Consider the following 17,611-nt stretch of genomic DNA (forward strand, 5'->3'; position numbering starts at 1 on the left):
ATTTTAGATTTTTACTTTTTTCTTTTCTTTTTGTTCCAGATCATCAGGGACAACAGAGACGCACTAGACCTCTCTGTTTCTCCCGGGGTTGAGCTGCGCCAGTGCCGGTCACCCGCACGGCTGCCTCCCCCACAGAAGGCAAGGTGGATCAGGGCAGCCCAGCTCCCCTACATCCCGCCAGCGCAAGGGTCGCCCGCACGCCAAGTCCCTCTTCCAGCGTCCTGCCACTACGGTGCCAGTAGCTGAAGGGGCGACCCTGCTGGAATGGACCGAGGGTGAAGACGGCTGTGGTAAGAGAGAGGCTTCTCCAGCCCTACGTCCCCCACCCCCCCACCCTGGTCTCCTGCGTGCCTGACGCCCATATTGGGCCTCTAGTCCCCTGCTGGATCTATGCCTGGCTCCCATAGACATGCAGCCAGTGGCTGTCTCCACAGCCAGCTACAGAAGCGGCAACATAGTTTATTTCTCTATCAGCACAGGCACCCGGTCTCTGGGTCCCCCCCTATATCTCCTACCGGAGTGTTGCTCCAGGCCTGAGGCTCCTGACGGCTGTGGAGTAAGGCCTCGCCTCCGGCCGACATTGGTATTCCGGTGCGGCCGAGCGCCGCAAAATCTTAGCCCAGGCTCCGCGGCCTGCTAGGCCGCCATTCCGGGTCCCTGACTTTTCCGACCGGCGGGGTGGGCTCCCGCGGCTGGCAAGCCGCCATTCCGAGCCCCTGACTCTTCCGGCCGGCGGGGTGGGCTCCCGCGGCCGGCAAGCCGCCATTCTGGGCCCCTGACTCTTCCGGGCGGCGGGGTGGGCTCCCGCGGCCGGCTTTGGGCTTGACTTCTAGGCCCAGCAGGCCCCGGCCGACCGTCGGTGCCGGTCGGTGGGGCTCCGCAAATTTTGGCCCAGGCTTCGCGGCCTGCTGGGCCGCAATTCCGACCGGCCCGCGGGGTGGGCACCCGCGGCCGGTTTGATGCGCCACTCCGCCTCAGGTCCCGGCGGTACATACCGGGCGCCGCAAATTTAGACCCCGGCTTCACGGCCTACTAGGTCGCAAAATTCCGGCCTCTGGTGGAGGGGGCGGGAACTTCTCCAGGCGCGAATTTTTCCCGCCGGGAGGTTCCTCCGCCCCCAGGGGAACGCAGCGCCGTTCTCCAGGCCGGATCCATGTTAACCCTTTGGGTACAGGCCGGATCCCAATGGGCCTGTATGGCTGGCCCCCCTTTTTCCTTTTTCCTGACTATCTGTGCCCCTATATGGTGGCCCCCTTTAGCCTCAGAGAGGCTGTGTTTTTAATTAAAAAAAAAAAAAAAAAAAAAAAGAAATAATAATAATAGATTTCTTTTGGACTGCGCAGGATGCTGCAGCCTCATCAGTAGTGCTGCATGTCTGCATGCCCTCTTTCCACAGGCGGCATAGTGTTGCGCTCCCAACCTGCGTCGCTGCTAGGGCATTTCCCCTTTTAGGCGGTTTTCCTGCCCTCTTCCAGGATACGGCGCTGGCCAAGTGCATGCGGCCCTTCCGTAGGCAGCATTCATCATCTCTCCAGTTATGGTGCCTGCCATGTGCATCCCCCCCCTCCTAGGCGGGATACTGCACTCTCCCTGGCTGCCGGCTGGCCATGTGCATGACCCCCTTTTAGGCGGAATACTGCACCTTCACCGGATACGGTGCTGGCCATATGCACGACCCCCTTCCTTAGGCGGAATGCTGCACTCTCTATGGATTTGCTGCCGGCCATGTGCACGACCCCCTTCTCTAGGATTCACTGCCGGCCATGTGCGTGACCCCCTTCCATGGGCGGAACGCAGCGCTCTCACTGGATTCGCTGTCGGCCATGCGCGTGACCCCCTTCCATGGGCGGAACGCAGCGCTCTCACTGGATTAGTTGCCGATCATGTGCATGACCCCCCTTTTTAGGCGGAATACTGCACTCTCACCGGATACGGTACTGGCTATGTGCACGACCCCCTTCCATAGGCGGAACGCTGCACTCTCTCTGATGGGCTATGATGTACTTATGTACTATGTTACTATGCTGCACTCTCACTGGTTTCGCTGCCAGCCATAGGCATGACTCAGGCAGCATACATACATCCCTCTGTCTGTGGTTGTTTTCTCGCAGGTACGTTACTGGCCATGTGCATGTACCCCATACATGGCGGGGTGCTTGCACTCTCGCTGGATCCGCTGTCGGCCATATGCATGACCCCTCTTCCGTGGGCGGTGTACGCACTCTCGCTGGATTCGCTGCCAGCCATGGGCATGCCTTCCTTCCTCAGGTGACATACACACATTCTCACTGACTGTGTTTGTCTCTCACCAGTACGTTGCTGGCCATGTGTATGACTTCCATACATGGCGGGTGCACGCACTCTCCCTGGATGAGATGCTGGCCATGTGCATTACCCCCCCTTTTTTTCTGGGCGGCATGCTACACTCTCACCGGATACCTTGCTGGCCATGAGCATGGCCCTCTAACATGGGTGGAACGCTTGCACTCCCATTGGATACGGTGCTGGCCTTGTGCGTGACCACCCCACAGTCCATGGGCAGAATTTGGCACGCTCATGAGATTCACGGCTGTCCTTGTATGGCTGTGCTGGACTTGTACATGTCCCCCTTCATTGGCAGAGTAGTTGCACTCTCGCTAAGTCAGTGTTGGATGTATTATTGCACACTCACTTAATGCTAGGATAACCCTGTGCATGTTCCCCTTTCACTAGGTGGACCTCCTGCGTTCCTGCTGGATTATAGGGTATGTCCTGCTTCTCTGAAGTAGGTACGGCCTTAGGCATCACTCCCTTTTGGGACCGGCCTTTGCACTCTTGCCGACTGCAGTTTGCCAGATACAATTTCCCCCCTTTCGGGGCGGACTGCTTGCGTTCCATCGCATGCTATACTAGGCTTGTGCATAACTCCCTTGCAGGTTGCACTTTGCAATTACGTACATGCTGTGGCACTCTGTGGCGAGCCCCCCTTTTCGCTGAATTAACCTTTTTGCAGTGAGCGGACGTTCTTGTGCGTTGTTTGGGCCGTGTATGCCTTCTCCTCCTGTAGGTGGGTTGGCCTTCTCACTGCTTACGGGCTGCTCGTACGTATGCCTCATCTGCTTCCTGCGGCATACTTTTGTTTTCTTGGGATACGATGCTTGCCGCAAGCCTTGCACTCGTCTCTAAGGAGTTCATTCTGTCCACCTGACCCGGACGGGCTCTACTTGCTCTATGCTGCACGGAGCTGGGTGGTACTCATTCATTTAGTTGGCCCTTCATCCCAGGGAGTGTTCGTGGTTCCTAGATGCGTGCCCATTCGTCCTTCCGCGGTATTGCTTCCCTGCGCTAGTGGTCACATGGTCGAGAGTGCTGTTGTCTGGAGCGCCCCTCGAATTCTTCGTTGGCTCTGGCAGGACTGCGGTTCCCTTGCCTGCTCAAATTTCCTCCTCTTCGGATGTAGTGTGGTATGAGTCCTTCCTCTTGGCGCCTCTACGCTTCAGTCTGATCTGCTACCAGGTGCGGGCCGCTTTTCTCGGGAAGGTCACCCAAATTCTCTTGGGTGCTCGATTACCCAGGTCGGAGGACCTCCACCTTGGGTTCTTCAGGGTATTCGCCTTCTGCGAGGCGGTGAACCGGGCATCTCACTGTGTAGCAGGGTTCTGCTTTTGAGCTGTCCTATGGCTTCCCTGTTGCCCACTCCTCCGTTCGGTTGGAGGGTGTTATGCCGGCCTCTGTCTCGACTACCTTATCTCGCTGGCTCTGTTTGGCTCCCGCTCGGTACAGATCACTCCGATGTGGCTTCTGTCCCGCCAGACTTCAGAGACTGTTCCTTCACTGTCCTCCCCTCTGGGGAGAGCATGGTTGTTCATGTGGATGGTTCCGGTGTTCCTTTTGGCCTCGTACGGTCTCCCTTGTTCACACTGGCTGTATTAGCTGTGCCTATTTACCGAGTCTACCGCGTTCTGTCCTCCCGCTGAGTGCAGATTGCGTGGTCCATTCTAAGACAATGGTCCTGCTGTAGACTTACCTCCTCGGTAACTTGGGGGGACTACCTTTCGGTCCAGATTGTCCTTTGATCTCCCACACCGGGACTGTAGAACATGGCTACATCAGCATGGACTTTAGCCTGTCTTGTCCTGGCATCTGGCGGATACTGGGCGGACCCTTTGGTTCCGTTCCGTCTGTCCTTCTGCTCCCCCACTCGGGTCGATACGGGACAACGTTGCTCGGGGGCCGACGGGACCAGTTTTGTCGACTTCTGCCCGTGTTACTGGTCTGCGCCTGATCACATTGGGTTTTCGCCCGCTTGCCAGGCGACTCCAGCAGGTTCGCTATTGTCCGCTCCTGGCTGTATTTTCGTCCAGGATCTGTCGTAAGACTTATGGTTTTTTTGTCTGGGGTTCTGTGGGAAGCTGTGCATTCCCCACTCTGACTTTTTCTCTCCCCATGGTTCTGTCTTTTTTCCAGTCCGGCCTGGACCTGGGACTGGGATTCCTTTACTTGAGGTGTCAAGTGTCAGCGCTGTTCTTCCTCTTCCAGCGTTCCCCGGCCCTCTGGCCTGTCAAGACCTTCTTACTCGAAATGGCTCTTGGGTTCCTCTGTACTGTCCTTCGGTACCGCCCTGGGAACTACATACTGAGCTCTCGGCGCTCCAATCTTTTCCTTGGAGCCGTTACAGAAGTTCTCTCTACCCCGCCTGTCCTGTACGGTTGTGTTTCCGTATCAGTCGTGTCTCTGACGGGTGCCTGAATGGCCCCTTTTTTGTTCTGAGCCTTCTGTCTTTTCCCAGGACAGGGCTGTTTCTACATCCCGTTCCTTCCTTCTGAAGGTGGTGTTTGCCTTTCGCTTCAACACTTCACCGATTTGGACGTTGTTTGGGCCTTGCCGGTTTTTACTTAGAGATCTCCGACTCTTGTCGACGTTCGGTCTCTTGGGTTTCCTGGAGGTCCGCGCTTAGAGTTGACGGACTCCAGGGTGGTTTTCCTCCGCTATATCAGATTGGCTATTGCTGAGGTTACCGCACCGAGGGCAGGATTCTGCCTTTGCTGTCACCGTTCATTTCACCAGAGCGGTCGGTGCCTCCTGGGCCGGAGGCATTGGGCTTCGGCCATGCATTTGAGCAAGGCGGCCACAGGTCTTCCTTGCACGCTTTACAGAGTTCTACAGGGTGCATACTCTGGCTTCGGCGTATGCTGCCTTGGTCCGCCTGGGTCTGCAGGCGGCGGTTCCTTGATGCCTTCGGGTGCTTCGCCTTGGAGCTGTGGTCCCTCCCCTTTTGGACTGCTTTTGAACGTCCCAAGGTCTTCTGTGTCCCCCAAGGAAACTGGGCGAGAAAACGAGATTTTTGTATAACTTACCAGTAAAATCTCTTTCTCGCTCTTTCCTTGGGGGACACAGCACCCACCCATTCATTGTTTTTCTCTACACGGTTTCCGAGTTTGTGTTACCCGTTGGGTAGTTGGCTTGTTGGTTCCTTGTTGGACTTTGCCTTTTCTCACTGCTTGGACACGCAACTGGCTGTCTCTCTCTCCAGGCTGAGGGTATAGCTGTGGAGGAGGGGCTTAACAGCTTTCACTTAGTGTCACGCCTCCTATGGAGATGAGCTATACCCAAGGTCTTCTGTGTCCCCCAAGGAAAGAGCGAGAAAGAGATTTTACTGGTAAGTTATACAAAAATCTCGTTTTTTTTTTTGTTATGCTTGCTTTTCTCTGCAGAATAATAATGGGTATTTATAATAGTAAAACCTTGGGCATCTACTTATTATGTAGACTAAGGACGGCGTACTAGTCATTGGGAAGCTCTGCTGTGCTTCATTCACAATTTTTTTTTCTGCGTTCTCTGTAGTACACGTTCTGCATGCATCAAACACTTGGTTGCCTAGCAACACTGGCAGAAGCACATCCTGTGTGTGACTGCTCAGATAACCTTTGTATTCTGCGTGCGGCTCCTGGGCTGTGGTTGGGAAGAATACAGATCAAAGAAACAAATCCAGGAATAAAGAGTGTTTTCCAGTGATCGAATATTGCCTCCCGTGCAGATTTAGATTTTTATGGAAAGCAGTAATAACCCTGGTTTCCTCAGTAAGGCCGGTTCACATCACCGTTTATTTTTCTGTTCCTTTGATCTGTCAGAAGAATAGAAAAATAAAGAAAACATGGATTCTGTATTTTAAGCATCCATTATGCTCATTTTTGCACATTTGGCATACGTTTTTTAGCCATTTCTGTCCGAGATCCGTTATTTTAGATGGAAATAGAAAATGCATGTAACAGATGCTTAAAATGCAGGATCCGTTTTTTCTTTACTGTTCTGTTTTTCTGACAGATAAGAGGAGCGGAAAAATACATGGTGATGTGAACTCGACCTAAATTGAACATTATCATTCATCCACACCCATGGCTAAGGGTCTTTTCTTACTATGTGTCTTGGTGTCCTTTAGGGCTCTTTCACACTAGCGAGTCCCTTGCGGGAATCATAATTTGCCTATAGTCCTAAGACTGTATTTGCCTGATCTTGACATATGCCTTTCACTCCCATAAAACTTAACTTTAATTAAAGCTGAATCATTATTACTGACCATTAAGTCTTAAATCACTGCGAAAGGTGCACCACAATGATATGCAACTAACAACACTGGCTAATCCCTCAAGATGATGTTAAGAACTGAGACTTTAGCCAATGTATTCCTGTCAGGAACACATCGGAGCCCTTTTGCACCACCGTCAAGGTATCTCTGTGTGGCATGGGTTCCTACCACTAGATTACCTACGGTGTGTGAACACGGTCTGAGAGGTGCTAAGATACAACTTACAGCCAAGCTCCCACATACCTCCATAGTGAGATCACTCATGTAGTGGGAGAGATATTAAGGCTGTAAGCCCCACCTATAACAGGCCATGTGACACTGGCTACCAGGTACAACAAAATGTTACCAGCAGTACTGACCATTAAGTCTACCCATTTAAAAACTATCAGTTGTATTGCCTATTTTCTATTAATAGATCAATTTATACTCACTATCTGGACTGTAATTCAATAAGGGGCTGGAAGCTGTGCGCTGGCTCCAGACCCCCTCCCCCCCCCTATTCTTATGCTGAATACACTTGTGTTTAGGCTGAGTACACTTAATGCCGAATACACTTATTGCTGAATACACTCTATCTATAGGCTACACCCCTGCTTTAAAAACACCCTCAATGACTGTCCCCCTTGCGGGAATCGAGCTCTGTGTGAGAGAGGGATTGTGCAGTCTGGACTACAGAACTCCATGGCATAATGATGGTTGATAATGCTGTGGGACCTTTCTGTGATGGAATCATACTGACAACTTTATGTCAGTATGATAAACCGCTTCTGTCTTCTCTGCTCCCCCTCTGTCACTAACAGCTGGGGACCCGACCTGCTCCTGCTACAGTGCAGGAGCTGTAATCCAGCGGCGCTCAGGGCAGAGATGCAGCTGATCGCATGATCAGCTGCATTTATGTCCTGCAAGACGACGGACGCAAACCTTGGTTCTGGGGGCCTCAGGTTGTGCACCTTGGGGGACATTATATACCAGTGGTGGCAAACCTATGGCACGGGTCCCAGAGGCGGCACTCTCTCACCCACCCCCTAAAAAAGTCTATGGTGTACCAATATGTACCTTAGAATTTTCCTGCCATTCATCAGCGCAGGGCTCACTATGAACGGCACAGGCAGCGCACTGAATGTAGGCAGGCTATTATAGCTAAATGATAAAGTACATGGAAGATATACTATATTGGTATTTAGATTAAATTGCCATGTTGGCACTTTGCAATAAATAAGTGGGTTTTGGGTTAAAGTTTGGGCACTTGGTCTCTAAAAGTTTCACCAGTTATATACCATATGTACGTGTGAGGGACTGATGTCTGGAGATGTGCTTTATGTTTTCTTCCAAAGACCATCCTGCTATACATCTAAAAGTGTGCAAGAATGTATTTTTTTTTTTAACCAATAAGATACAAAAGGTCAAGACAACTTGACAATTTTAAATTAATCCCTTAACCCACCCAAGGAAACCAAGAAAAAAAGAAAAAACTGTGCTGGGAAAGAAAAAAACAGAGTTTACCCTTCCCATCTGCACCATTTTTCAAGAATACTAGAGGTTGGAGGGATTTGTTCTGACCTAACTTTCTTCATACGGCATCACCCTGCCTATCTGGCGCTTCCAGTCATTAAAACTGGAATTTTTTTCCGACATCTACTTATGAGTAATACAGAGTCAACCCAAACAAGCAATTAGACAATAAAATTATAGTTCACCCAGTGTCTCAGTATTTCAGCATTTAAATAACCCAGTATAAACACAAGGGGATGAAATTGTAGTGTTTCATCTAGTATTGTATTTATATAATCCTTATTCTGGGACCAATATCTATACACTGACAAATGCACCAAATCTGCATCACAATTTCCACATTTAGGACAATTCGAATCTCCATCGAACCTTTATATTAAAGGGAATCTGTCAGCAGTTTTGTACCTATGATACTAGCTGACCTGTTACATGTGCATTTGGCAGCTGAAGGCATCTGTGTTAGTCCCATGTTCATATGTGCCCGCATTGCTGAGAAAAATAAAGTTTTAGTATATGCAAATGAGCCTCTAGGTAGGAGCAACGGGGGCGTTGTCATTACACCTAGAGGCTCAGCTCTCTCTGCAACTGCCGCGTCCTCTGCACTTTGATTGACCAGACCAGGCATTGAAAAATTAATCTCGCCTGCCTGGCCCTGTCAGTAATACGAGGAGGCTGCCAGACGTAGGTCTAAAATTAACAGATTAGCGAGCCCAACTGTGTATGGGGCTGCAAAGGGTTGTCTTCTGCGATGAGTCACATTTTCTGCTTCATTGAATGGATGGACGTTAGCGTGACACCAGAGAACACAGACCCGGCAACCACTGCTGGAAGAACACAAGCTGGTGGTGGCACCATTATGATCGGGGGAATATTTTCATGGCATTCTCTGGGCCCATTTTTCTATGTGGAAGGCACTCAACCAATTTGGCTGTGAACCCATGCTTGCAGATCAAATACACCCATACATGCTGAGTGTCTTCCCTAGGGCGGATGGCATGTCACACAGCAGGAAATGTCCAAGACTGATGGGAAGAGCATGGCCAAGACTTCCAAGTACGGCCCTGGCCCCCAATTCCCCAGACTTGAACCCAATTGAGCATCTGTGGCACCACCTTATTCGTCATGTTCACTCTATGGATCCTCACCCATGCACCCTCTGGCAGCTGTGGGATGCACTGCAGTCAGCATGGCTCCAGACACCTGTGACAACCTCCTAGGACCTTATTGAGTCTCTCCCAGCCTGTCTAGCTTGCTGACCCTGCTGCCGACGGTCGATATTAGCTGGTGGTCATAATAATGTGACTCGACTGTGTGTTTGTATCCATAGCATGCCTATCGACAAAGTGCTGTAGCTGTGATGCTTAAAAACAAGTCCTGAGATCAGGAAATTTAAAGCTACCCTTTATCTAAAGGAAGTAATAAAAACCCACACTTTTTTAATCCAACCATATATCATTAATAATTCTAATGTATTAAAAATTGCATTGGTAATCCATGTTGGGGAGTTAGAATAACTTGCAATATTTTAGGGAGTACCACCACTTTTATCAGTGCTAACCGTGAAGCTCTACTCAATGTTTCTCTTCTCCAAGCCTTTTTCCAAATATTCTAACAACGGAAAAACATTTACTTTAATATAATCCAAGCTGTCATATTGGAACTTAACTACTACTCTTATCCCCAACTGTAATACCTCGCAGGTCATATCACTCCCCAATGGTAAAGTCTTATTCCAATTTATATCCAAACCATAGACACTCCCAAAGGTTCTATACAGGCAGACGACATGCTCCACCTGCGTTACATCCCTCATAAACAGAAGCCTGTCGTCCACGTATAATGAAATCTTCTCTGTCCAGTCCAAAATAGGAGAGCCCTCAATGCAAGAAGAATAAACAATGTAATGTATTTGTTCTTTGTTACAGATCCCACCGCAGATCAGCTGAGACATCTTATGATGCTACATGGAGGCCAATTTCATGTTTACTACTCCCGTTCTAAAACTACCCACATTATTGCAACTAATCTCCCAAACAGCAAAATCAAAGAGCTAAAAGATGAGAAAGTGGTGCGTCCAGAGTGGATTACAGATAGGTAAGTCCTTTTATTTCTGTCTTATATGTTGCAATATTCTGGAAAACTAGATGAATGTGGCAAAGTAATAGTAACCATTCAAGAGGCAACCACTTGGTTTTCATTTTTAAGAGGTATTACCATCTTTGGTATTTGTGGCATGTCCAGAAGATAGGACCCACATCTATGAGATATTATGACATAACTCTGTGACATCATATTTACAGAATGAGGTCCCACATCCCACTTGGTGAGGGAGCCTCTTGCGGTGCCTCCCATAAGAGTGAATCAAGAGAGCTGCACAGATGTGCCACCTGGATCTAGTGGTCGAGTCTCGTCTGCTATTGTTCTTTATTCAGATGAAACTATGTCTTGATTTGTGCTGTGTTTGTCCCATAATAAAGTCTGCAGTGTAGAAGACATGACTTTTATTTAGGGTACTTTCACACTAGCGTTTTTCCTTTTTCCTGCATAGTGTTCCGTCCTAGGGGCTCAATACCGGATAAGAACTGATCAGTTTTATCCTAATGCATTCTGAATGGAGAGCAATCCATTCAGGATGTCTTCAGTTCAGTCTTTTTGACTGATCAGGACAGAGATAATACCGCAGCATGCTACGGTTTTATCTCCGGCCCAAAAAACGGAACACTTGCCTAAATGCCGGATCCGGCATTTTTTTCCACAGGAATGTATTAGTGCCGTCCCCGGTATTCAAAATACCGGAATGCCGGATCCGTCCTTCCGGTCTGCGCATACGCAGACCAAAATAAGTGGAAAAATGAATGCTGGATCCGTTTTTCCGGATGACACCGGAAAGACTGATCCGGCATTTCAATGCATCTGTAAAACGGATCCGGATCCTGATCAGTCTTACAAATGCCATCAGTTGGCATACGTTTTGACGGATCCGGCAGGCAGTTCCGGCAACGGAACTGCTTGCCGGATCACTCTGCCACAAGTATTAAAGTACCCATAGTAATATCCTCAGACGTCCAGCGTTAAAAGCAGACCTGCCAACACAAAGTGCAGTGAAGTCTGCAGGCAGCATGTTATAGAGTTGGAGAAGCTGAGCAGATTGATTGTGGAAAAAGATTCAAGGGGTTATCAGCAGGATGGATTTGATTTAAATCAAACCGATTTAAATCACTAGTCAGTAAGGCTTGATTTAAATCATAGTTTTTTACATAAAGATTCATATTTGGAAAAAATTTCTGTTGTACTTAGGAAGGAGAAAAATAATCATTACCTTAATAATAACAATTTAAATAGGATTTATTCAACTGAAACAATAACATTACAGCATGTTATTTGCTTAAACATCCATGTTTGTTAACTAATTTGGCTAAAGAAAATATATATATTTTAAGAAACTTAGACTGTCAGCCCAGCCTACACAAGAAAAGCTTAAAGGGCTTCTGTCAGCCCACTAAACCGTTTTTTGTTTTTTTTTTGTTTACTAATAATCCCTATACTGCGAGCTCTGCATACTTGCTGGTAGCAGCCGCATCCTCCGATCCTAATGACGCCCCCTCCGCATTGTGATTGACAGGGCCAGGGAACGGAATCGTTCTCTGCTGGCCCTGCCTGTTAGCATTCAAAATCTGGCGCCTGCGCCGCGGCCGTACCTATCTTCAATCTGCGCAGGCGCACTGAGAGACGGCCACTCGCTCGGACGCTCCATCCTCAATGCGCCTGCGCCGATGACGTCACATCTACACCCAGCGCAGGCGCATTGAGGAGCGAGCGGCCGCCTCTCAGTGCGCCTGCGCAGATTGAAGATACGTACGGCCGCAGCGCAGGCGCCAGATTTTGAATGCTAACAGGCAGGGCCAGCAGAGAACGATTCCGTTCCCTGGCCCTGTCAATCACAATGCGGAGGGGGCGTCTTTAGGATCGGAGGATGCGGCTGCTACCAGCAAGTAGCCGCCCTACTTGCTGGTAGCAAGGTAATTTGCATATTTTAAAAATCGCTTTTTATCAAATTCTACTGAACAAAAATCATTATTTAACTTATGTATGCAGAGCTCGCAGTATAGGGATTATTAGTAAACAAAAAAAAAAAAAAAAATGTTTAGTGGGCTGACAGAATACCTTTAATAATGTCCTCTGTAGCTCACTAGTCATCTTCATCTTCTTCTTTGTTCATAATCCGGAAAAGAAAAACAAGCTTTCCTGCTTTATTGGGACCCAAACGATTTCTCAATTTAGAATAAACAAGTCCAAAGGAAGAGAATATTCTTTCAACGCCCGCAGAAGAAGCTACTAAAAGTGAAATCATTACTTGAACAGTCTCTAAATCCAAGTGCTTAAGTGACTTCCACCAGTTCACTGGTGTGACTTTCTTTAAAATATCTTCAGCAAACATATATTTCTTGAATGGTTCCCCCTTGGCTTTGAAGTTCATTCTAGTTGGCATTAGAGATGGATGATTGCTGGATACCCATGTCATAGCTAACTCCTCTTTCTCAGCACTTAAGTTTTGACCCTGATACTGGATATTGACAATATTTGCCCAAAAATGAGCTGGAGACAGTGCTTGTCCCATTCGTTTTTTTAATGCTTGTAATTTAATTCTGTCCATGTGTAGTTCTGTTTTTAAGTGTTCACTCAGTTCCTTCCAAATTCCTCCTTACACTTAGTTTCACTTTCTTCTTGTGCAGATCTATTCCACTCCAAACAATCAGAAAAATATTGTTTATATTCTATTCACTGAACTTTAAACTTGGCACTGAAGGGGTTGATTCTGTATTTATAGGTTTGTAGAAGTTAGGATTAAGATCTTTTCTCGTGCATGTCATTGGGGGACACAGCACCATGGGTATATGCCCAGCTGCCACTAGGAGGCTGACACTAGAAACAAAAAAGTGTTGGCTCCACCCAGGTGGGCTATACCCCTCTGCCAGAGCCGAGAGAAACCAGTCTAGTTCTAGTGTCCGTAGAAGGCAGACATGACCTGCTATCTTTTTTTCGCAGGTCATCCTGCTAATTTTATTTTTTATTTTTTTTATTTTTTCTCTTTTTTATCTGCAGGTTTCTGCCTGCTGCAGGGGTGGCTCCATCGTGTTCCACTTTAGTTGCCCCCCTGCGGGCGTGTACTCAGGTACCCGGCAGCCACCCAGTCCCCGCTTGATCTGCTTCCGCAGTGGAATTCCGGCGGACCCACGGCTCCCGTGTTGAGTCCGCCGAGGGGGTGGTCATTGCTGCGCCTGAAGACGTCGGAAGGTGAGTATGGACAGTATCCTGTACTCCCTCCCCTCTTCTCCCTGAGTCCCTTTGAGGCCTGCCCCTTTAAGAGTTGAGCAAGGGGAAACTGCATGCTTTTTTCCTCCCTTGGGGGTCATTTTTGGGCAGGGACTTCTGCATGGGGGCGCATTTGTTACTAGGGCCTGGCCATTTTAAGACGGACGATTTTCGTTTCTTTTTCTGCACCTACCTGGCCTATCCAGGCTTCCTGCATCGGCGCTGCGTCCCCGCTTCTGCTGCTGCCTCCGGACGTTACCGCGATCGCGGACGTCCGTTTCCAGCAGTTTTTTTCTACTCTAGGCCCCGGCTTTTCTGTCGCCTAGGCCGCAGGTCACGTGGGGCGGAGCTCCGTCTCTGCCTTCTCCTTCCTTCCCAGGCTTTTCTCCTACCTCCCTCCCCTCTGTGGGTGGTGCCCTGGGAGGCGTTTTTCTTTCCAATCCAGCACCAGCGCGGGCTGCTGGGGGGGCGTTTCTTCTCTCAACTACCGGCTCCTGTCCTGCCTGCAGTCTGCTGTCGCCATCTTGCAGCTTCTCTCTGCGATCGGCTCTCTGGGACACAGCACCATTGGGTCTGGTAGGCAGCCTTTGGCTGACTCTTTTTTGCTTTGCAGGCTCTACAATCCGCCCTCATGTCTTCCTCTGGTCGGGACCCCACTTCCCCTGCCGCCATTTCCACTCATTACGCCTGTTCCATGTGTAATAGGAAGTTCCCATGCAGCCAGTCTACCTCTCTCTGCGTGCAGTGCCTCAACCCCAGGCCCACCCAGTCCGCCCCTGCGGCCCCCTCTTTGTCGGTTCTTCCGGAATGGGCTGCTACCCTATCCCAAGCCATAGGTAACCTTGCCAGGCTCTCCCAATCCCTGGCGCAGTCCTTGGACCGTCTGCCTGCTCAGATTGCGGCCGCCTCTGGCAGGGACCCCCCCGCTGGGGATGTCCGTTCTCGCTCTGGCACGCGGTCCCGCAAGCGACCTTGTACGGTGTCTGCCGGGTCCCACTCTTCCTCAGCTACCCCGGATCACTCCCCGGTTAGGTCTGAGTCGGGCGAAATTTCTTCTTCAGCCGCTTCCGCCGTTCCTGGGGACTCCTCCGCTTCTGATTCTGAATCGGAGCGGTGCTCGGCGATGTCTGCGGCCATACAGGATCTCATCAAAGCCGTCCGGGACGCGCTCCATGTGCAGGACGTTCCTTCTTCCTCCTCCCTGGAGTCGGTGTCCTTCCGCCGGTCTAGACGGTCCACTGTGGTCTTCCCGAATCACGAGGATCTGGACGCACTTCTGGCTAAGGAGTGGCGTCATCCTGATCGGCTCCTTCATCTTACCAAGGCCTCTGATGTCCCCTATCCTTTTTCTGAGGAATCTGTCAATATCTGGACGGTTTCTCCTCAGGTAGATCCTCAGGTTGCTCGCCTGGCGAAAGCTACTACCCTTCCCCTGGCTGACGCGGCTTTCTTGTCGGATCCCGCTGACAAACGGGTCGACTCCTTGGCCAAGTCTGTTTTCGTAGCAGTGGGTGCCGCCATCCGCCCTGCGTTTGCCGCCTCCTGGGTGGCTAAGGCCTGCGCTATCTGGGCAAAACAGCTTGTCCGTGCCTTACCCCCAGACTCGGACCAGGTGGAACTGGCAGTGCTTGCCTCTCAAATTTACCAGGCGTCCAAGTTTCTTTGCGATGCCTCTATGGAATCGGCCCGCCGCTTCGGCCGTGCAGCCGCTAACTCTGTGGCCATCCGCCACACCATCTGGCTTCGTTCTTGGGCGGCAGATTCCGCCTCCAAGAAGGCTCTAATTTCCTTTCCCTTTCTCGGTGGGAAGCTCTTTGGGAAGCGTTTGGAGGAGCTGATCTCGGAGGCCACTGGCGGTAAGTGTTCTCTTCTTCCCCAGAATCAGCCTCGCCGCTGTCGCTTCCCTGGGTCGTCCTCCCGGGCGCAGTCCTTTCGGGCCCCCCCCTGCCCGATCTGACAAGAAGGCCTCCAGGCCTTCCTTTAAGGCCAAGCCCTCCTGGCATGCCAAGCCCAAACCTGCTCGCCCCCAGTCCACTAAGCCTCCTTCCGCATGACTCGGACTCGGTCAAGGTGGGAGGACGTCTGCTCGCCTTTCAGAATGTCTGGCAAGCAAGTGTGGAAGACGCTTGGGTTCTGGAGGTGGTCTCCTCCGGATACAGGATCGAATTTTCCGATCTTCCGCCGGGACGGTTCTTCCTGACGTCGCCCCCCAGGTCTCCCTCCGGGGCAGAAGATTTTTTTCAGGCCATTCGTTCCCTTCGCTCTCTAGGGGTCATCGTTCCGGTTCCAGAGTCAGAACGCTTTCGGGGGTTCTATTCGAATCTGTTCACTGTTCCCAAGAAGGACGGTTCGCTCCGTCCTATCCTGGACCTGAAGGCGCTGAATCACTTTGTCCGGGTCCGTCATTTTCGCATGGAATCCCTCCGGTCGGTGATCGCCTCCTTGGAGTCGGACGAGTTCCTGTCGTCCATCGACATTCAGGACGCCTATCTCCACGTCCCCGTTGCCCTCTCCCATCAAAGGTTCCTTCGCTTCGCGGTAGGTTCTCTTCATTTCCAATTTGTAGCCCTGCCCTTCGGCCTGGCCTCCGCTCCGAGGGTCTTCACCAAGGTGTTAGCACCTCTCGTGGCCCTTCTCCGTGCCAGGGGGGTCGCCTTGGTACCTTACCTGGACGACCTTCTGATTCGGGCCCAGTCATTGGAGGACAACCTGTCCAGCCTGCGCATCACCCTCTCAGCTCTTGCCCAGTTCGGGTGGCTCATCAACCACTCCAAGTCCTCCCTCGTCCCATGCCGGCGGATGCCCTTTCTGGGCATGATCTTCGACACTCGCCTCGGGCGGGTGTTCCTTCCCCCAGAGAAAATTGCCTCTCTTCAGGCGGGGGTGACTCATCTCCGCGGCCCGTCCTCTCTGACCATCAGGACGTGTATGCGCGTCCTGGGGAGGATGGTGGCTTCCTTCGAAGCCATTCCCTATTCCCAATTCCACTCCCGGGACCTTCAGTTGTTCATCCTATCCAGGTGGGACAAGTCCCCGGCAGGCCTCGATCGCCTAACTCGTCTCCCTCCCCAGCTTCGCCAGGACCTTTCCTGGTGGCTGCTTCCTCGGACAGTGTCCCTAGGCCGGTCCTTCCCCCCAGTTGGCGGGTGATCACGACGGACGCCAGCCTCTCGGGTTGGGGAGCGTTCTTCGAGTCTCTCACGGTCAAGGGTCTTTGGTCTGCTCAGGAGTCCTCCCTGCAGATCAATGTGCTCGAACTCAGGGCAATTTTCCTGGCACTGTCTCACTGGACCCCACGTCTCCGCGGTCTCCCGATCCGGGTTCAGACGGACAATTCCACCGCCGTGGCTTATCTGAACCACCAAGGGGGCACCAGGCCTTGATGGCCTTGCAGGAAGCCTCCCATATCCTGCGGTGGGCGGAGAAGCACGTTCCCGTCCTCTCCGCCGTACACATTCCCAGGGTCGACAATTGGGCGGCGGACTTCCTCAGTCGTCAGCTCGTCGACCCGGGCGAATGGTCTCTCCACCCAGAAGTGTTCCTCCAACTTTGTCACCGATGGGGAACTCAGGACGTGGATCTCTTCGCGTCACGCCTCAACCACAGGCTCCCGCGCTATGTCGCGCAGTCCAGGGACCCTCAGGCTCTCGCGGTAGACGCCCTAGTTCTGGTCTCAGTTCGACCTTCTGTACCTGTTTCCCCCCATTCCTCTCCTGCCCCGAGTGCTCAAGCGTCTCAAGGCAGCCCGTGTTCCGGCAATCCTGGTGGCTCCGGATTGGCCCCGCAGAGCGTGGTACGCAGATCTGGTGTTTCTGCTCGCCGACGTTCCGTGGCGACTTCCTCTGCGCCACGATCTCCTTTCGCAGGGCCCTCTGTTCCACCCGAATTTACCTCAGCTTCGTTTGACGGCGTGGCTGTTGAGACCGCGGTCCTGAAGTCCCGTGGCCTCTCGGATTCGGTCATTCAGACGATGCTTCACGCTCGCAAACCCCAGTCAGCCCGTATTTACTACCGGACCTGGAGAGCGTATTTTGCCTGGTGCGAGTCTGGGCGTTTTCGCCCTCTCCGTTTCTCCGTCCCTAACATTCTGGCCTTCCTTCAAGCCGGTTTTGAGAAGGGTCTTCGACTGGCTTCTCTCAGGGGGCAGATTTCGGCCCTCTCAGTCCTCTTCCAGCGTCCTGTGGCCTCACGGGCTCAGGTTAGGACTTTTCTACAGGGTGT

General features: G+C 51.3%; 1 protein-coding gene across 1 annotated transcript in view; it reads left to right on the top strand.

Annotated features, from left to right (window-relative positions):
* Window positions 1–17,611, top strand: part of LOC120995715 (DNA repair protein REV1-like) — a 45,195-nt gene that overhangs the window by 23,316 nt on the left and 4,268 nt on the right. Inside the window, exon 4 of the mRNA XM_040425093.1 lies at window positions 10,003–10,171. Within this exon, the coding sequence (XP_040281027.1) occupies window positions 10,003–10,171 (169 nt within the window). The remainder of the gene's footprint in view (window positions 1–10,002; window positions 10,172–17,611) is intronic.

Source organism: Bufo bufo, chromosome 3 (genome assembly GCF_905171765.1).
Source record: "Bufo bufo chromosome 3, aBufBuf1.1, whole genome shotgun sequence".
Classification (NCBI taxonomy): Eukaryota; Metazoa; Chordata; class Amphibia; order Anura; family Bufonidae; genus Bufo; species Bufo bufo.